The sequence below is a fragment of the Vulpes vulpes genome, chromosome 9, assembly GCF_048418805.1.
Source record: "Vulpes vulpes isolate BD-2025 chromosome 9, VulVul3, whole genome shotgun sequence".
NCBI lineage: Eukaryota > Metazoa > Chordata > Mammalia > Carnivora > Canidae > Vulpes > Vulpes vulpes.
This window is the reverse complement of record NC_132788.1, coordinates 56,331,093-56,353,397: the sequence shown is the minus strand read 5'-3', so window position 1 is coordinate 56,353,397 and position 22,305 is coordinate 56,331,093. Positions and strand designations below refer to the sequence as shown.

Genomic DNA, 22,305 nt, shown 5'->3' with positions numbered 1-22,305 from the left:
GGTATTCCTTTGCTAACAACTCACTGATATGGTGGTAAGAACAAAAAGATTTTTGGGTCTATTGGTGGCAGGAATCGTTGCTTTTGTGTCTTTGGTAGCCTCTGCCACTGATTCTTCTGTGGCACTCAGCCAAACCATCCACACCGCTCAACATGTTAATTCCTTGGCCCATAATGTATCTATGGCCCTTGCCACACAAGGGACTATTGATCAAAAAATTGTTGCTCGTCTGCAGGAGTTGGAAGAAGCTGTGGAGTACCTGGGAGGGCAATATGCTCGGCTCCGAGCTCAGTTATCATTGCAATGTCATGCAGGCTTTCAGCATATCTGCGTCACCGCACTACCTTATAACGAGACAGAACATACATGGGAGCAAGTGCAGCAACATTTAAAGGGGATTTGGAACAATACAGATTTAAGCTTAGATTTGCTAAGCCTGGAACAGCAAGTGGCTGCACTTAAAAATGCTCATCTCTCTACTGAGAACCCTGCTGAATTGGCAGATAAATTTTTAAAAGGTATCCGAGGTATTAACCCCTTGCAATGGTTTGAATTTAATTCCCCTGGCATTTGGATTATAATTGCTGTCGCTACAACCTTAGTAATTGCTTTAACTATTGGAATATGCTTATATGCGTCCTTTAAAAGTTTCCAGCACAAAGCCCTTAAAAATCTCTATTTTCAGGATCTCAAATTAAAAACAATAGGGGGAGATGTTGGGGGCTGCGTGCCAGGAAGGGGTTAATGGATCGAGCAATGGCTCTCTGTTGACTCTTCCAACCGTGGCCCACCTGTCTCACCCTTGTTGTTAAAGGCTTGTGGCTCAAGGACACATACCATTGCTTTCTATTGTGAAAGGACATGTCTGGAGAACTAAGCTTAAGATATCCTGCTTGATATACAACCCTGCTCTATAAAAGAGTGAATAATACAAATAAAGTTGGCATTGTGGCTGAATCCGGCCATATGTCCCTCCTGCTCCCAATCTGTCTATGTCTTCTTTCTTTTCCTCATTCCCTTACCCTCATCCCTGGACGGTTGTCGCCCCCAGCGCGCGCGACACAGGATCACGCCCTGACCACCTGGGCTGCCCAAAACAAAAATTTTTAAAGCTGAAGATAGTGACCTTGACTCACATTAACCACTGATTTAGGCCAAGCCCCAGTGTCTTGGGATTTCTGTAAGAGAATGCAAAATAATCAAGGGAAAGTTAAATCTGTGATTCACACAAAAGTGTGAAAAATCAAGGCAACAAGACCCCAATGGCTTGAAGCAACAGGGACTTAAGACAAAGGCTGGTCACCATTCATTGCATGAGGGACAAAACACCTGTCTTTGAGCACCTTCAAGATGACTGTGCCAGAGGGGCCATCTAAGCGCGACTGAGTCTAAGTGGTGCACACCTGGCTTCAATCAGAGCACTGAGTATTCTCTCCAGTTTTTCTGGTGGTTCTCAGTGGGAGGGTTGGTCGGAATGAGTCAGTCTCCTTCACAAAAGTGCAAGTTCCCTGCTTCTAAACCTTACTAGTGGATTACAGCCTTGGGAAAAAAGTGGAAGTTCTGCCCAAAAGACATCACATGGTGAGGTGAGAACAGTGGTCAACAGTTGTTCGGGACATCTGGGGTTCTCTGCCCTGGGGCTGAAGACTGCAGGGAACTCTGGACTGACAGCCAAAGTAACTAGGTGCCCGAGACATAGAACCAGTTACAAAAGACCCCAGACACAAACAGAACTGAAGCCAAGCTATTGGAAGGGATGGGGTAGAAATTTAAGGGAAATGTAATCGTTCTTAAAAGACTAAAGAAACAAATATTGAGTGTAAAACATTAGAGTTTTACATAATAAAACAAATATTTACATAATACTTATTTACATAAATAAAGGGCGCAAGTGAGTGAGACACCCTGCGGAAGTGGGGCAGATGGAGAACAAATCAGTAAACTGGAAACCAGCTTGAGATAAAATTAGCCTGAGTTTAGAGACTGGGAACCAAAATGAAAATATCCAAATAAGCCCCAAAAGGACAGGGAAAGCAGCAGTAGGACATTTTAAGTAGAATTCCAAGCCCAGGCACACTATCTGCGACATGTAAGACCACAAAGGCAGAGACAAATCCTGAAAACCTCCAGAAAAAGAGCAGCCCCCCTGTGACGGGAGAAGTGCCACACTGGCCTCTGATTCCACAGCAACCATACCATAGACAAGGTGAAGAGCTTCGACCCAAGACTGGACACCCAGGCAGACTGCCAGTCCACTGATGGCAGTGTGTCAGGGGCACACGTCCCACACAGAGGCTTGGGAAGCTTACCCAGATACTTTCCTTTGAAAACACACTTGGAAAAAAATACAAAAGGGAGGATGAAAACCCAGGAGTGTTTGGACAAAGGTAGCAAGTGATGGTGTTGGTATCCTAATAGTTTTCTTGTCTACAAGGAAACTACAAGGAAAGTGTAGTAACCTAGAACTGAAATTCTGGAGACTGGATCTATAAAAGGGATGGTAGAGTGGGAGTAGGAAAAGATAAAAAGGGGCATATGTGTGCTAATTTGTCTTTTAAAGGAAATGCAATATAAAAAGTCTCAGAATTCAGTAGGAATATATAAAAATGAATGTAGTCTTCAGGACAACCACCTTAGAAACAAAGAATGTAAACTTTTAAATCAGAAAAAAAAAAAAGTGGTCTACCAAAAGAAAGCAGAATAGGAGGAATTTAAAAGAAAAGGAGGTGATCCCTCAAAAGCCTAATCTAACAATATTCTCAGTAAGTGGATTGTTTGCCAATTAATTAATCTCAAATTGGATTTTTTTAACCTAACAGTATGCTGTCTATAAAAACTGCTTTAGCGGCACTTAGTAGAACGTGCAACTCTGAGTTTAAGCCCCACATTGGGTATAGAGATTGCTTAAAAAAGTAAATCCCTTAAAAACTGCTTTAGACAAAAAGTGTTGAAATTAAAGCAAGAATATAAACTAGGCGAAAAGAATCACAAAGCCAAGACAAAAACTAGAGTGGCATCTTTAACATCTGACCACATAATTCAAGATAAAAATGTTCGAGAGGCACAGATAGACATTGTATATTGAGAAAAACAGGAAGAAGGTATAACCATCATGAAGGTTGTGCACTTCACAATGTAGTCTCAAAATACATTAAATAACAACTGACAGGATTGCAAAGAAAAATGAATATCTGCTTGACATCACTGGAGAGCAAGCAAAGAACTAAGAATCTGAGGGGCTAAGAATCTAGAGAGAAGGGAAGTACACTGAATCCTTTTTCCTCTCCTACGCAATTTGTTCACAAGGTATTTGCTGATTCCTAAATTGCACATGAATGAGATGAATGCAGCAGATACTTTGGAAAATGTCATCATGCTAGGGAAACAAAAATTGAGTTTCAGAGTGTGCCAAGGAGGAAGGCACCAGGTTATACCCTAAGCTTACAATTCAGAATTCAGAATATCTATGCTTTAGAAATAAGGCCAAACAAGGGATAAGCCTGTTTAAGAGATTTGTCCTTTATTTGCCTGCTAGAAGAAAAGTAAATCCTCTTTGGAGGAAGGTATCAAGAGCCTCTACAGTTTTTCCTATGCAGCATTCACCATTTAATAGAAACACACTGAGGCAATCTTCTGATCCAATACAATCCCTATCAAAATTCCAATGGTATTTTTCACAGAAATAGAACAATTCTAAAATTTTTATGGAACCACAAAAGACATCGAATAGCCAAATAAATCTTGAGAAAGAACAAAGTTGGAGGCTACATTTCCTGATTCAACTATATAGTACAAAGCTATAGTGACCAAAGCAGTGTGATACTGCCGTAACAACAGACACATAGGTCAATGGGAGAGAATAGAGAGCCCAGAAATAAACCCACGTGTATAGGCAATTTATAACAAAGGAGCCAGTACTATACAATATAGAATGGATAGTCTTTTCAATAAATAGTGCTGGGAAAATAGGGTGGCCACATACCAAAAAAAACTGGACCACTATCTTAGGCCATACACAAAAATTAATTCAAAACGTATTAAAGACTTGAACCTAAGACCTGAAACCGTAAAGTTCCTAGAAGAAAAAAATAGGTAGTTAGCTCCTTGACATCAGTCTTAGCAATGATTTTTTTTTGGATTTGACAGCAAGAGCAAAAAATAAGTGGGACTACTTGGAACTAAAAAGCTACACAGCAAAGGAAACAAATCATCCACAAAATGAAAAGGCAACTTACTGAATGGGAGAAGGCATTTGTAAGTGATACAACCAATAAGGAGTTAATATCCAAAATGGATAACTCCTGTAACTCAATAACAAAAAACAAACAACAAAACACACCTGATTAAAAAATGGGCAGAGGATCTGAATAGACATTTTCCCAGAGAAGATAAACAAACGGTCAACAGGTAAGTGAAAAAGTGCTTAACATTACTAATCACTAGGGAAATGGAAATCAAAACCACAATGAGATTTCATCTCACACTTGTTAGAATGACTATTAGAAAAACAAATAGGGGATCCCTGGGTGGCTCAGCGGTTTAGCGCCTGCTTTGGGCCAGTGCATGATCCTGGAGACCCAGGATTGAGTCCCACGTCAGGCTCCCTGCATGGAGCCCGCTTCTCCCTCTGCCTGCCTCTCTCTCTCATGAATAAATAAATGTCTTTTTTTTTTTTTTTTTTTTTAAAAGAGAACAGTTGGAGATGTGGGGGAAAAAACGGTATACTTGTGCACTCTTGGTAGGAATGTAAATTGGTGCAGCCACTATGGAAAATAGTATGAAGATTCCTCAAAAAATTAAATGGAACTACCATATGATTCAGCAATTCCACTTCTGAGTATTTATCTGAAGAAAACAAAAACACTAACTCAAGAAGATAGATACATCCCCATGTTCATCGCAGTGTTCTTCACAATAGCCAAGACATGGAAGAAACCTATCAGTGGGTGATTGGACAAAGAAGATGGGGCGTCTGTGTGTGTTGTGTACACAATGCAATATTAGCCATAAAACAGAAGGAAATCCTGCTTTCTGTGATGACATGGATGGGTCTTGAGGGCATTACGCTAAATCAAATAAGACAGAAAAAACACAGCTATTGACTGACCTCACTTATTTGTGGAATCTAAAAAATAGGAACTCATAAGTACACAACAGATTGGTGGTTGCTAGAATTGGGGGGTGGGTGAAATAGATACATGTGGTCAAAAGGTACAAACTCAGTTATACAGTAAGTAAATCATGGGGATGTCACATATAGCGTGGTATAGTTAATAGTACTATATTGTATGTTTGAAAGTTGCTAAGAAAGTAAACCTCAAGACAGTAGTTAATTGGGAAGAAAAATGGTACTTTATGGGGTGATAGAATCAACTACACCCTGATCTGTGTGATGGCTTCACAGGTATCTATATAGATAAAAGTGAATGAGGCCGAACGCCTCAGATTTATGCATTTTACTATATTTAATATATATATCTAAAAAGTATTATCAGAGACAAAGAGACCTATCATATTTATGAAAGAAATCAATAGGATAAAGGGGTCCAAAATTTGTATGTATCTAAAACATCACTTGACATATATAAAGCAAAAACAGAGGATAAAGAAATCTATAATCATATTTGGAGATTTTAACAGACTTCCCCTAGTAACTGAGAAAAGAAACAGAATTTAAAAATAAAGATACGTATTTGGGGAAAAAACACCAAAAAACAAAGTTGATGTATTTGGAACACAATCTACAGCTACAGAATACTTTTTTTCCCCAAGTATTATGGAACACTTTCCAGAACTAGCCTATTTTGGACCATAAATCAAATAGCAACAAAGGATAGAAATTTACAGAATATATTCTCTGATAACAATGCAGTCAAAGTGTAAAACTGAGTAACAAAAATTCTAAAGTATTTGGAAATTACACAATTCACTAACCCACGGATCAAGGAACAAATTGAAAATGGGAAATAGATAATATTTTTAACTGAATCATCATGAAAATATGATGTATAAAAACTTGGGGATGCACTTAATGGTCATAGGAAGTTTTTAGTAAAATGAATACATTATAATGATTCATGTCTGAAAATTATCTAAACATCCATCTGAAGACATTAGAAAAAGTGGAGCAAATTCAAGCGGAAGTAGGAAGGAATGAGTTGAAATCAGGGGCAGCCCTGGTGGCGCAGTGGTTTAGCGCCCCCTGCAGCCCAGGGTGTGATCCTGGAGACCCTGGATCAAGTCCCACCTCAGGCTCTCTGCATGGTGCCTGCTTCTCCCTCTGCCTGTGTCTCTGCCTTTCTCTCTCTCTGTCTCTATGAATAAATAAATAAAATCTTTAAAAAAAAAGAGTTGAAATCAGTGAAATAGAAAATAAGTGTATAACATGTACATAAAGCAACAGAGATATTGATTCTTTGAAGGAAACAATGCATTTGTAAATGCAATTTCAATAAAGATCTCAAATATCCATAAACTCATGTGTAAATAGCAACTTGATCTGACACAACTGGCAGTATATATCATTGGGGAGGGATAGGTTAGAAATGAAATTAGATTCCTACCCTCATACGGAAAATAAATTACAGATAAATTCAAAATTTAAGTATGATAAAAATTTAAATCTTATTAGAAGAAAACACAGACTAGTTTTATAACTTTAGGGTGGGAAAGGTTTTAAGTAAGGCAAAAAATGTAAGTCCTAAAGGAAATGTAAATTTTACAAAATAACTTTTTTTTTAAATTTTTATTTATTTATGCTGGTCACACAGAGAGAGAGAAAGAGAGAGTCAGAGACACAGGCAGAGGGAGAAGCAGGCTCCATGCACCGGGAGCCCGACGTGGGATTCGATCCCAGGTCTCCAGGATCGCGCCCTGGGCCAAAGGCAGGCACTAAACCGCTGCGCCACCCAGGGATACCGACAAAATAACTTTTTTATCCATTAAAAGACACCAGTAAGAGAGTGAAAAGAAGTCAAGTACCAAAAGAGATTTGCAGTGTTTATAAAATGCAGTTGTTAGCACTGGGAACATTAAACCAAAACCACCTAAAGTTCAAAAGAACACATTTGTAAAAGAAATTACCAAATTTATGAAAATATATTCAACTACACTAATAAACAATGAAATACAAATTAAAACCTTCATGAGATACTATTATGCATTAGATTAGCAGTAAGTCTTACTGTAACAGATGTGAGCATGGAAGTAGGAAAACAAAGTTAATGCATCTCTGGCTGGTTTATAATAGTATAAACATTTTGGAAGATAAAGTATTACCCAAGAAAGCGGAAGTACAATTTAACAATTCAAATCCTAAGTATACATCTCAAAAAAATCTTGCATATCATTTTAGAAGATATGTTAAAAATATGTAATTGCTTAAATAGCAAAACATATGAATACAAATGCCCACTAATTATGGTATATTCCTACACTTAGACACATAAATATGGTTGAATCTCATTAATACTGAGTAAAAATTTAAATTGCATAAGATTATATACAGTATCAGGGCACCTGGGTGGCTCAGCGGTTGAGCGCCTGCCTTCAGCCCAGGGCATGATCCCAGGATGGAGTCCCACATTGGGCTCCCTGCAGGAAGCCTGCTTCTCCCTCTGCCTGTGTCCCTGCCTCTCTCTCTCTCTCTCTGTGTCTCTCATGAATAAATAAAATCTTTAAAGAAAATTATATACAGTATTATTCCATTTTATAGCATTCAAAGATATGCAAATGTAAAAAATGTCTATGAATATATATGCATGTAGTATCAACAATAGTGCAATAAAATAAAATAAAATTAGAAGCACAAAAAACACAAATATAGACAGTAAGCCTTAAGAGAAAAGCAAGTAATAGATAAAATTTAGGATAGTGGTAACTTCTGGGTAAGGGGTAAGAGGTGGAAAACAGCACACAAAAAACTATAGAAGTATTGATAATGTTTGATTTCTTAAGCTGGCTAGTGGGTATAGGATATTGGCTTTATTTTTAACAGTACACACATTTATGTTCTTATATGTATATTTAATAAAAGTTAACAAAACAACTTATTCATAAAAATAAAAGAGGAACTTGTGAGAATTCCTATAAAAACACGACTGAAGCAGAGACGCCTGGGTGGCTCAGTGAGTGGGCACCTGCCTTTGGCTCAGGGCATGATCCCCGCGGGGCATTATCCCGCCATCCCACATCTGGCTCCCTGCAGGGAGCCTGCTTCTCCCTCTGCCTGTGTCTCTGCCTCTCTCTCTCTCTCATGAATAAATAAAATCTTTAAAAAACAAAACATGATTGAAGCAATTTAAAATTATAAATTAACATAGATGTCACAGGTTTCCCTGTGACAATTTAAAGAAGTGGAAGATAAGCAGAACACAATGTAAAATACCAGTAAGTACAAATTAAGAGGGAAAACAAAATGGAGGAAAGTTCTTTCAAGTTCCAATGAAAAACGAGATCCTCCCTGGACACCTAGAGTGAACACTAAGGATTAAAGGAAAGTTTTTTAAAAAGACTCCAGAGGATGGATGGATGGATGGATGAATAAATAAATAAATAAATAAATAAATAAATAAATAAATAAAAGACTCCAGAGGAAGTAACGTTTAGTTAAAAAGGAAAAAGGATCAGATGGGCATCAGACTTACCTACAATTCTTGATTTTGGAAAGCAGTAGATTTGGTGGGGTTGTGGGGAGGGTTGTGTACAGAGATTTGAAAGTATAATCTTACAAATAGCTCAGCTGCTGTTCAAGAGCAAAGACAATGATAACCATGGACCTACAAGCACCTTGAAAGTTTATTATCCACAAAGACTTTCTGAAAGAAAAAAAAATAGTAAAGCAAAGGATAAAGTAGACACAATCTCTGCCCCCCCCCCCACCCCTGCAAACACATATGCACACATTGTAGCAAACAAGTAAAATTGTAGTTGGCAAGGAGGAAGATAGGATTTCTAGTATGGTGGAGTAAGGAGCTCAATCCTTTCCTCAAAAAACAATAAAATTGGACAAAATTGTCAAAAGCAACCACTGGAAATTGTGCAAAGACATACAAAAAACTTAGAAGTGTTTACTCATAAAAATGTGCTGAACTTCAGGTAAGAACAGTAGGAGTTGGTGTCACTCCTGCCACCCCTGGGCACTTAGAGCAGTGGTTCTGTTAGGGTGTGCAAGTCATGAAAATCAGTGGCTGTACTGCTTAAATGCAGACTTACTTGATTTGAACTGCAGCTTGAAAAACCCCATGTGCATGGCTAGTTATAAGCAACAATAGCAATGTCAGCTGCAAACAAACAGAACAGGCCAGCTGTTCAGCAGGCCTGAGGTTGCAATCCTATGTGGGGCAAGCAACAGGCAAGCAATTAATCAAAATTTAACAGGGAGATACAGGAAATGCGATTGTCACAAAGGACCTTGATATGCTCTTCATACATGCTTGGTTACTGCCTGCCGGCACATGCAGAGGAGACATGAGAGGACCCAGTGAAAAGTCAAAGCCAGAGAAACTGAATGCATGCCGCTACCCACACACAGATCCATTGATAAAGATTGAAAACCTGGCTGCCTAGAGGTGTGCAACTTCTGACCATTTGTTGGCTGATGACTGATTGATGCAGACACAGTGGTGACCTCGAGGAAGACAGGCTTAAAATAAAAACAATTTAAAAACAAAGAGGTGCACCTAGGTGGCTCAGTCATTTAAGGGGTGGACTCTTGATTTCAGTTCAGTTCATGAACTCAGAGTTGTAAGATCCATGGCGTGGAGCCTACTTAAGATTCTCTTTCTGCCCCTCCCCCGACACTCGTTTGCACACACACTCTCTCTAAAAAACAAAAACAAAATCAGCAAAGATTGCTATCTGCAAGCTTTCTGCTATCTGCAGCTTGCTACAGACCACTGAGGAGACAGTCCACAGATTTTGTGCAGGCAAGTTATTAAATGACAGATACCACCACCCTTAGGGATAAAAAGCAGAATCCAGAGTTGCTGCAATGCGTTTTAGATGTCCAGTTTACAATAAAAAATTAGGAGACGTGCAAAGAAATAGTAAAGCATAAACATTATTCAGGAAAATAAAATAAAGCAGTCAATAGAAACTGTCCAGTGGGTTCAGCTGGTTGACCTCAATGCAGCTGTTATTTAACAAACTAAAGAAAATTATTTTAAAAATTTAAAGAAAGTATATGAGTCAAGAAATAGATGATCTAATAAAGATATTTTCAAAAAAAAAAGCTAAATGAAGACTGCAGTTATAAAGTACAGTAACTGAAATGAAAAATTCAGAGAGAGAGGGAAACAACAGGTATAAGGTGACAAAGGAATATGAGCCCTAAAGATAGAAATTATCCAGTCTGAGGAATAGAAATAAAAGAATCTTTTATATTAATAGTGCCTCAAGATCTGTGGGACATTGTTAAGTGAACCAACATGGACATAATGGGAGTCTGACAAAGGGGGTGGGGAGAGAGGAAGAACAGAAAAAAGAATTGAAGAAATTAAGACCTGCAACATTAATCTACTGATCTAGTGAAGCTCAATGAACCCCACGGAGGGTAAATATAGAGAAATCCACACCTGTACATATTAGAGTCCAACAGCTAAAAGAAAAAGACAATGAGAAAATCTTGGAAACAGCAAGAAAAAAATGACTCATCATGTACAATAAAACAATATGATTAATGGCTTAATGTCCATCAGAAAGAATAGAGACACGGTGTAATAATATTTTCAAAGTGCTGAAAAAAATTTTCAGTAAATACCAAGTATTCTATGTCTAGCAAAAATCATTTTCAAAAATTATAGTGAAATAAAAATATTCTCTGATAAAGGTAGAATTTGTTGGTAGTACCTGCTTTCTCGGATATACTAAAGGAGGTCTTTTATTATTTTTTTTTTTAATTTTTATTTATTTATGATAGTCACACACACAGAGAGAGGAGAGAGAGAGGCAGAGACATAGGCAGAGGGAGAAGCAGGCTCCATGCACCGGGAGCCTGACGTGGGATTCGATCCCCTGTCTCCAGGATCGTGCCCTGGGCCAAAGGCAGGCACCAAACCATTGTGCCACTCAGGGATCCCTAAAGGAGGTCTTTTTTTTTTTTTTAATTTTATTTATTTATGATAGTCATACAGAGAGAGAGAGAGGCAGAGACATAGGCAGAGGGAGAAGCAGGCTCCATGTACCGGGTGCCCGATGTGGGATTTGATCCCGGGTCTTGAGGATCGCACCCTGGGCCAAAGGAAGGCGCCAAACCGCTGCGCCACCCAGGGATCCCTAAAGGAGGTCTTTTAAAGCTGAGAATAAATGACACCAGATGATAACTAAGAACTACATTAACAAAATCACTGGAAAAGATAAATATATGATAAATATAAAATACATAAATGCATTTTCCTTCTCTCAACTTTTAAAAGACATGATTGCATAAAACAATAACACTATATTTGGAGATTGTTATATGTCTATATATTATATAGGGCAGCCTGGGTGGCTCAGCGGTTTAGCGCTGCCTTTGGCCCAAGGTATGATCCTGGAGATCTGGGATCGAGTCCCACGTCAGGCCCCCTGCATGGGGCCTGCTTCTCCCTCTGCCTGTGTCTCTGCCTCTTTCTGTGTGTGTCTCATGAATAAATAAAATCTTCACAAAAAAAACATATTATATATATATGTAACATAACAATAACAGTATAAAGGAAGGGAGGAAATGGAACTATATTATAGAACAGTTTCTACATTTTACCCTAATAAAGCTAGTAATAAGCTGTAGTAGATTGTGAAGATGCATATTATAGAAGAATCCTAAGAAATAACTTTTTTTTTAAAGATTTTATTTATTTATTCATGAGAGACACACACAGAGAGAGGCAGAGACACAGGCAGAGGGAGAAGCAGGCTCCACGCAGGGAGCCCGACGCGGGACTCCATCCGTGGTCTCCAGGATCACACCCTGGACTGAAGGGTGCGCCAAACCGCTGAGCCACCGGGTCTGCCCCCTAAGAAATAACTTTTTAAGGAAAACAATCAATGAGGGAATTAAAATGATGCACTAAAAATATCTGCTCAACACAAAAAGGAGGCAGTAAAGAAACAACAGAGGATCAAAATCAATACTTAATACATTAAACAAAAGACATAAATTAAAACATCAATAATTATATTATGCATAAATGGACAATCAAACAAAGATTGTCAGACTGGATTTTTTTGAAAAAAGATCCAGCCACTTGTTGTTTAAAGTAGACGCATATTGGATGCAAAGGCATAAATAGTTTGAAAGTCAAAGGGGGTGGAGGGCAGCCCGGGTGGCTCAGCGGTTTAGCGCCACCTTCAGCCCAGGGCATGATCCTGGATCTCATGTCCGGCTCCCTGCATGGAGCCTGCTTCTTCCCCTGCCTGTTTCTCTCTCTCTGTATCTCTAATAAATAAATAAAATCTTAGAAAGAAAGAAAGAAAGAAAGAAAAAGAAAGAAAGAAAGAAAGAAAGAAAGAAAGAAAGAAAGAAAGAAAGAAAGAAAGAAAGTCATAGGGGTGGAAAAAATATGTAGTATGCAAACTGGAAGAGAGCCAGTGTGAGTAAATTAACATAATACAAAGTGGTTTTTGAGACAAGAAATGTTATTAGGAACAAAAAGGGATATTTTATAGTGATTAAAATGGCAGTTCACCAGGAAGATATAGTTATAAACACAAACATATCTAACAACAGAGCCCCAAAATACAATAAGCAAAAATCAACAGAATTGAAAGGAGAAACAGATGATTCAACCATGAATAGAGACTTTAATACCTCAATCCCAACAACTGATAGAACAACTAGAAGGAAAATAAATAACACAGGAGACCTGAAAAACACTACTACCAGCTCCTGTCATTTATATAACATTCCTCCCAGTGTCAGGAGAATATTCATTTCAAGCCTAAAGATGGATCTAGGCCATAAGAGAAATTGTAATAAATTTCATAGGATAGAAACCATACGAAGTATGTTCTCCAGTCACAACAAAATTAAATTCTAAATTTCTAAAAACTACAATGGGAATTATAAAATATTTTGTGCTGAATGAAAATAAAAATACAACATACCAAGTTTATGGGATGCAACTAAAGTAGTGTTTAGGTGGAAATTTGTAGCTGTAAATACATGTATAAAAAAAGATCCAAATCAGAAACTTAACTTTACTCTTTAGCAAACTAGAGTCGCAAAGATTAGAATCCAAATAAGCAGAAAGAAGAAATTGTAATACAGTTTAGGATAGAAAAACATGAAATAGAAAAATAGAGAAAATGGACAAACTCCAAAAGTAGTTCTTCAAAAAGACCACCAACATTGGCAAATCTTTAGCTAGACTGCTCAAGAAAGAAAGAGAAAAGATACAAATTAGTAAAATCAGGAATGAAAGAGGAGACATTCTACTGACTTTACAGAAATTAAAAGGATTATAAGAGAATCCCATGAACACCTGTATGTGAACAAACTAGGTGATTTACATGACATGGACAAATTCCTGGAAAGACACAAATTATCAAACCTGTTTTAAGAAAGAGACAATCTGAATAGACTTATAACAGGTAAAGAGATAAAACTAGTCATTTAAAATTTACCCAAGAAAAGCTCAGGCTTAGATGGCTTCACTGGTTAGTTCTACCAAAATACTGAGAGAATGAATGCCAACATGTCACGTTATTTCCAGAAAATAGGAGAGGAAACACCAACTCATTACAGGACCAATATTACACAGGTACCAGTGTTGGACAAAGCTATTACAAGAAAAATACAAAATATGGGAACCCTGGGTGGTGCAGCGGTTTGGGGCCTGCCTTTGGCCCAGGGCGCAATCCTGGGGACCCGGGATCGGATCCCGCGTCGGGCTCCCGGTGCATGAAGCCTGCTTCTCCCTCTGCCTGTGTCTCTGCGTCTCTCTGTCTCTCTCTCTCTCTGTGACTATCATAAATAAATAATAATAAAAAGAAAAATCATAGAAAAATACAAAATATTAGCAAACTAAATTCAGAAACACATAGATAAAAGATCATGTGCCATTACCAAGTGAGAAATATCCCAGGAATGCAAAATCGTATTAACATCCAAATATCAAGTAACGTAATCCACTGTATAAATAAAAGAGAGAACCACAATATATACAGGGAAAAAAGCATTTGACAAAATCCAACATTTATTCATGATAAAAACTCACAACAAACTAAGACTACAAGAAAACTTCCTCAACTGAAAAAGTGTACCCCAAACCTGCAGTTAATATCCAACTTAATGGCCAAAAGTTGCTTTCCCCTCAAGATCAGAAAGAAAACAAGCATGTCTGCTCTTACCACTCCTATTTGACACTGTACTTTATACTCTCAGTTGTTCGACTTTTTTATAGGCTTATACCTCAGTCTTGTTTTATAATCTGTATGGAATCTAAGGCAAATAACAATCGGAACACACAATACATATAACACTTCACAAAATTTGGCCAAGGATGTATACAGAGAAAAATGTGTAGCCTTTCTTATTAAATAAGAATAAAAATGAATGAAGTAGTCAACTCAAGAAGCTAAAAAGGTAAGGATGCTTAGGTGGCTCAGTCAGTTAAGCTTCTGCCTTAGGCTCAGGTCATGACCCTAGGGTCCTGGGGTCGAGCCCTGCATCAGGCTCCCTGCTTCTCCCTCTCCTTCTGACCCTCCTGCCTGCTTGTGTGCTCACTCTCTCTGTCTCAAATAAATAAACAAAAGCTTTGAAAAAGCCAACAATATACACCTTCAAAGCTTATAAACTTCTAAGAGACTTTCTTTTTACTAGAGTTTGGGGTGGGGGTGCTTCACAGAGACCCTAAGTGGACAGCCTCAAGTCACACCTTTTTGGTTGGCGTGAAGTGAGGGAGGTTCTCCTTGGCCATTTGGGCCATATAAAAGCATTCCTAGTCATTTTCAGGAAGGATAGGGACCTGAGGGCTGGAATGCACACCTCTGACCTGGTTCAGTCCCACAGCCAGTACTCCTTGCCCACCCTGCCCGGGATCCCGGGAGAGCAGATACAGAACTGGTCATCTATTCTGTATCTCCCCACCCGTGACCGGACAGCCCCAGTTGAGGCGAAGGCCTGGGGCCCCTGACTCGGGGAGGAGAGAGTGCCCACCTGGACCAGGCTGGACTCCTGGCCCTTGTTCTTTAGCACCATGGTGTTCCGCCACTGCAGATACTTCTCCTGGTGGGCCTGGATCTCGTAAGCAAGGGTGGATTTCTGACTTAGGAAGTGCTCAAGACTGAGGGTGTGCTGAGATGGCAAGGCCAACAGTTTTCCTTCTGTGAGATCTTCTTGAGAAATGGGCAGCCCCAACTCTTGGCTCAAGTCTTTGACCATGGCGGAAGATGGCAGCAGGTCTCTCGTGATCACCTCTCTGAGCTTGGTGCTGTGATGGCAGATGCAGTAGATCCTGCAAGGCAGAGGGCCACCCGCATGGCCTTACCTATCTCTCAAGATACATAAACCAGCCCCGTTTTACAAGAGAAAATGAAGCTCAGAAGTTGTTTAGCTGGTCCCAGATCACAGAACTCATATGCCAAGCCGAGAGTGCACCTGAACCAGCCCACAAAAGAGAATGCTTCCTTTTCGCTCCCCTCCCAGCCCCCAGAAGGTAAGGACTTCCCACAATCCACTCTGATTAATTTTCTGCTACTGTGGCCTTATTCCATGCCTGTCACCTCCCCACATCCCACCTGGGAGCAGCCCCAACCAGCCAGCCACCAGGGTTGTGGATCTCAGAGCTCCTGCCACACAGAGGGCACCACACACACAGCCTCGGATCTCAGCAAAGCTCAAGGACTGAGCAACCACCCTCCCAGGCCCTGCCCTGAGAGTCCTCCCTGCTCTCCTTTCCCGGGGGCCTGGTGTACTATGGGCACTGGTTCATGCTGACACTCTGTAGCCTCATGCCAGGGCCTGTCACTTGCTGCTGCTCACTGTCTCTGATACTTCTGAGGTCCAGCGTTGAGGGGCAGGCCTGGAGACACGGTCTCTGCCTCTTACCAGCTGAGGCCCCTGGCCTGCCCCTGGACTTTTCAGATTGGAATAAAGCCGTGATGAACGCAGCTACGTGGGATGCAGCAAGCACTTACTAGTAGTTTTATTGCCCTTCCCTAACACCCCCGACCCCCAGCCATCTCCTAGCAGGGCAGAGCAAGGCCCAGCCTCCCCTCACTGATGGCCAAAGCTCTAGACACCCAGATGCTCCAGCACCTCCCCAGCATGAGCCTGCTGAGGCCCACTGGACCGCCCACCCCTCCTGGCTTGCAGCTTCAGCCTGCTGTCGTGGGGTGCCCAGCCATAGCCCGCTTGTGCCTGAGGTGACCAGGTGGGGGATAATAGGACTAAGTCCCTTTCCTCCACGTCCCTGGGCTCTCTCCCTTTCTCTCCTCCTGCTTCCACCCTCTCCTTTATTAACACATTCGGTAAGCTGGGAGCCAACTCTCAGCCAGGGCTGTTACTGGCTTTAAAGTGTAAAGAGATGGTGTGCACTTCCTGCCCCAGACTACAGTGAGGAGACTGTCCACCCGAGGAAGGCCTGCCACGGATGCGCTAGGTCAGGCCCTGCTGACTTCCTGAAAGAACCGGCCACTGCCCTTCGCTGTCCCCACAAAGCCCAGTGCGGCTGGCCATGCACGGTCCCAGGGACCCCACTGCACCACGCTCAGTCAGTCTCCACTGCCAAACTGGGTGTGTCTCGCCTGGCCCTCCTGCTCCCTACGTGAAAGGAGTAGGCCCTCCCAGGGCACGAGCCACGCTCAGTCCAGCGGGAGAAGCACACGGTTCCCCAGGGTCACCAGCGCTGGAGCAGAGGGAACAGCACAGGTAAAGGCATGCACGCACGTAGTATAAGATTGAGATCTTGGAGGATGCCTTTCTGGAGAGGAGGTTAGGGAAGAAGCAAACAAAGGCAAGCATTCAGGTAGAGAAAACTGTTGCAGTTCCGGTGGATCTGCTTCTGGTCCTCATTACTCACTGCTCAGGCTATTCTAGGCTATTCCTCAAGAACAGCAGATAGCTTTGTGTGACCTGTGTTCCCTTGTTTCCAAAACCCTCTTGGGAGAGCATGTGGACTAGTCCCTGGGAATGACGCAGGTTCTGGGCCCCTCGGAACTGTACTCCACTCCAGGCCTGGCTCCTTTGGGCATAAGAATAATAAAAACTGGAGTACCTGGATGGCTCAGTGGGTTAAATGTCTGCCTTGGGCTCAGGTCATGATCTCAGGGTCCTAGGATCGAGTCCCACATGGGGCTCCCTGCTCAGCGGTGAGTCTGCTTCTCCCTCTCCCTCTGCCCCCCCTCCCTGCTTGTGCTCTCCCTCTCCTTCCAATAAATAAAACCTTAAAAAATATGAATAGAAACTGCACCTGGAGGGTGTCCCACCTGGGCCCCTGCCCCAGGGAGGCAGCCCTACCCCCGAGGCTGCCTGGCGCACCTGCTCAGGGCCTGGAAGGCCTTCTGGGAAACGGTGTCACGGATGTACAGTGCCGAGTGCTTCATGAGCTGTGACAGGGGCCTGAAGAGGTGCACCTGGTACAGGACGGTCTCCAGGTCGGCGTAGAGGCGGTGGCGGAACAGCAGCGCCGAGTTGTAGAGCGCTTTGTATTTGCCCAGTTCGGCTGCGGCTCCCGGGGCCCTGCGAGGAGGCCGCGGGGCGGGGCGGGGCTTCAGCTCTGCCCCACGGCCTCCTGGAAGGCTGTGCAGTTTTGCCCTTTTGGCAGAACTTTTTTCTTTTCCTCTTTTTACTTGTTTAAAAACACACAAACAAAAGGAATGCATTAATAATAAATCATCTGAAAAAAAATAGAACATCTATCTTTCCAAACTGTGGCAGTGAAAATGTTGAAACCTGCCTCAGTTTCCTCTTGTCCTGCCCCTAGCCCCTGCCCCCATCCCCCCTCCCTGCTCACACTTGACTCCCTGGCACTCACAGCCAGGCAGAGGGTCTAAACACACTCCCCCGTGGTGCACACGTTGCTCCCACACCCTGTGCAACCTGAGGAAAGTCAGCTTATGCCCTTGGTGAATCTGTGTTTGGTCACAGGGTTTCCTCTTCTGTGAAGTACCTGTTCAAGCCCTCTGCCCACTCTTCCCTTGGCTTTATTTTCTTATTGATTCAGGGGTGTTTTTACATATTCGGGAGACTAGCTTCACACATTGCAAAAAATTTCTCAATTTGTCTTTTCACAATTTTTATGGGATCTCTGGATAAACAAGTTATTCACTCTAACGTAGCCAGATGCAGCATTTCTTTCCTTTGTTCTGTGTACTTCTGTCTTGTTCAAGAAATCTTTATCCTAATCATAGAAAAACTTTATAATTTTGCTTTTCAAAAACAGATTTTTCTTTTCTGGTGAACTCTGAAAAAGACCAGGTTGACCGCACTGTGTCTGTCCATCAATAAGGCATTCTATTTATGTCAGACGTCACTGTTGGAGGAAATTAGGTACTGGGTGCACAGAACCACTCTATATTATTTTTGCAACTTATTGTGATCTGTAAGTATTCCAAATGGGTTTTAATCCACCTGGAATTGATTTTTGTGAATTGTGTGAAACAGTGAATTAGGGAAGTCTCAGTGAATCAGGAACAGAGTGGAACTTCCTCCAAGTGATAAAAGACATCTACAAAAAACCCACACCTAACATCATATTTGAATGTCTTCCACCAAAGATCAGAAACAAGGCAAGGATGTCACCACTCTTTACATGTATAATAGTACCACAAGTCCTCACTATCACACAAAGGAAATACAGATTGGAAAGGAAGAAACTGAAGATGACACAAGGAAATGGAAAGACATTCCATACTCATGAATTAGAAGAACAAATATTGTTAAAATATCTATGCTACCCAGAGCAATCCACATATTTAATGCAATCCCTATCAAAATACCAATAGCATTTTCCACATAGCTAGAACAAATGATCCTAAAATGTGTGTGGACCCTGAATAGCCAAAGCAATCTTGAAACCAAAAAACAAAACTGGAGGTATCACAACTCCAGGCTTCAAGTTATACTACAAAGCTGTAGTCATCAAAACAGTATGGTACTGGCATAAAAATAGACACAGATCAATGGAACACAATGAAGAGCCCAGAAGTAGGATTACAATGTCAATTACTGCACAACAAAGGAGGCAAGAATATTCAATGGGAATACAGTCGCTTCAACAAATGATGTTGGAAAACTGGACAGCTACCTACAAAAGAACAAAACTGGATCACATTCTTACATAACACACCAACTCAAGTGGGTTAAAGGCCTAAATAAAACCGTAAAACAACACCCAGAAGAAAACATAGGCAATAAGCTCTTTGACATTGGTCTAAGTATTTTTTTTTTTTTGTCTCCTCGGGCAATGGCAACAAGCAAAAAACAAACAAATGGAACTACATGGAACTATATCAAACCAAAAAGATTTTGCACTGTGAATTAAACCAACAAAAAGAAAAGGTAATCCACTGAATGGGAGAAGCTACTTGCAAAAAACATATCCAATAAGGGATCAATATCCAAAGTATATAAAGAACTCATATGACCTAATATCAACAAAATAAGCCCAAATAAAAAATAGGCAGAGAAGGTGAATAAAAGACAATGTAGATCTTAATGAAAAGATCTCAACATTCCTGATCATCAGGGAAATGCAAATCACAATCATAATGGTTTACCACCTCACATCTGTCAGATGACTATTATCAGAAACACAAGAAATAACAAGTGTTGGTGATGGAGGATGTGGAGAGAGGGGAAGCCTCGTGGACTGTTGGTGGGAATGCAAACTGGTACAGCCACTGTGGAAAACAGTATGGAGATTTCTCAAATTTTTAAAATATCATCCAGCTATTCCACTCCTGGGTATTCAGCCAAAAGAAAATGAAAACACTAATTCAAAAAAGTATATGCACCACTAGGTTCACTGCAGCATTATTTGCAAGAGCCAGGATACAGAAGCATTCTAAGTGTCCATTAAAAGGTGATAAAGATGGATAAAGATGTGTGTGTGTGTGTGTGTGTGTGTGTAATGGAATATTACTCAGCCATATAAAAGAATAAGATCTTGCCATTGCAGTAACATGAATGAACCTAAAAAGTATTATGCTCAGTGAAATAAGTCAGAGAAAGACAAATACTGTATTATTTCACTTATATGTGAAATCTAAAAACCAGAACAAATGAGCAAACCAAACAAAACATTCCATAGGTACAGAGATCAAAGTGGTAGCTGCTGGGGTTGGGACTGGGGTAGGAATGAGTGAAACAGGTGATGGGGATTAGGAGGTACAAATTTCTAGTTATAAATAAGTCACAAGGATATGATGTGCAACCTAGGGAATAGAGTGATATTATAATAACTTTGTATGGTGACAGATGGTAACTGGATCTACCGTAGTGATCATTTTGCAATGTAGAAAAATATCAAACCACTGTCCTGTACATCTGGAACTGATATCATATTGTAAGTCAATTAAAAAGAAAAGAAAACATGTTTACACAAAAACCTGTACATTGTTGTTCACAGCAGCTTCATTTGTAATATCAAGAACTGGAAAAAACCAAAATGCCCCTCAACAGATGGATGGTGAAACTGTGGCACATGCATTCCATGAAATACTATCCAGCAACAAAGAGGAATAAACCATTGATTCATGCAAAAATATGGATGGATCTCTAGCACTTTATGCTGAGTAGGAAGAAAAACAATCTTCTAAAGTCATATACTGTATGATTCCATTAATATGTAAGATTACACACAGATGAAAAATTAAGGAGATGGAAGACAGGATAAAGAGGGTGGCAGTGACTATAAACACAGTGATCTCTGTCGTGGCACACCAGTTCAAGATCTTCATCATACTAGTGGTCACACAAATTTGTATGTGATAAACTGGCACAGAGAACACACACATTGTACTGGTGTTGGTGTCCTGGTTTAGATATCGTACTATAGTAAAGTAAGAGGTAACCACTGTGGGGGAAGAGTATGTGGGATCTCTGTAATATTCTTTAAACTTCCTGTGAATCTATAATTATTCCAAAAGAAAAAGCTGAAAATGTACATAGATCTTTACTCCAGGTGGAATTGATTTTTGTGAATGATTTGAACAGGAAATTATTTTCCCTTTTCTTATGGATAAACAATTATCCCAACACCATTTTTTGGTAAAGGTTCTCCTTTCCTCGCTGATTTTTTTTTTTTATCCACTAGAGGTATTTTTCAACTAAGATTTAATTCAGACACCATACAATTCATACATTTAATATGTATAATTCAATCATTTTTAGTCTAGTCACAGTATGTGCAATCATCATCACAATCCATTTTTGAGCTTCCTCATCACCTAAAAAAGAAGCTTGTACCCACTCCCTATCACCCCATACTCTCAGCCCTGGCCCACAGCCCTAAATATTGGCTAATCTGTCTCTACAGATTTGCCTATTTTGAACATTTCATATAAATGACTCATACAATAATGCGGTCTTTGTGACTGGCTTCTTTGACTTCGCTTAGTATTTTCAAGGTTCATCCATGTTGTAGCATGAGTCAGTGTTTCATTCCTTTTCATGTCCAAGGAACAGTTCGTTATTGTATTTACATATCACATTTGTTTAGCTATTAGTCAATTAATGGACATTTGGACTGTTTATACCTCATGGGTCTTATAGTACTGTTCTAAATAGTTATATGTTTTTAGTGTGGACATATGTTCTCATTTATCTTGGGCATTTACCTAGGAGTAGTACTCTTAGGTCATATAGTAACTCTTCAGTCATCTGAGGAACTGCCAGACTGTTTACTAAAGTGACTCTACCATCTAATTCATCTACTTCTTACCAGCAGTGAATGATAATTCTAATTTCTCCACGTCCTTGTCAACACTTGCTATTATCTGACATGCTTAATTCTAGCCAAACTAGTGGGTATGAAGAGGTATATTATGTAAATGCACCCTTTTAATGTGTACAATTCAATGGTTTTAGTATATTCATTTCCCACTGATTTTGCAATGTCACATGTCATAGTCATGTGACTGCTTACATGTAGGTCTGTCTTTGGATTTTCTATTATATTCCATATGTCTGTTTGTTTATCTGTGAACCAATAAACTGTCTTAATCACCATAGATTTATAATGAGCCTTGATACCTAGTAGAGCAAGTGCTCCATCTTACATTTCTTATTCAAGAGTGTATCTTGAATTTTTAAATCAGATTTTCAAGTACCATACTTCTTTAAAAGTTGTATTAGTATTCTTTTTTTGGTATTAGTATTTTTAA

The 22,305-nt window shown here is 40.2% G+C and overlaps 1 protein-coding gene across 4 annotated transcripts in view; it reads right to left on the bottom strand.

Moving 5' to 3' along the window:
• The window catches only part of CFAP92 (cilia and flagella associated protein 92 (putative)), a 74,534-nt gene that overhangs the window by 20,442 nt on the left and 31,787 nt on the right, over window positions 1-22,305 (bottom strand). For 3 of the 4 annotated variants that reach the window (XM_072720179.1, XM_072720180.1, XM_072720181.1), the window contains exons 12-13: window positions 17,459-17,659; window positions 15,137-15,434 (exon numbers count right to left, since the gene is read on the bottom strand). In XM_072720179.1, the coding sequence (XP_072576280.1) occupies window positions 15,137-15,434; window positions 17,459-17,659 (499 nt within the window). Of the gene's footprint in view, window positions 1-15,136; window positions 15,435-17,458; window positions 17,769-22,305 lie in introns of those variants that run through there. The other variant, XM_072720182.1, reaches the window with a different exon arrangement.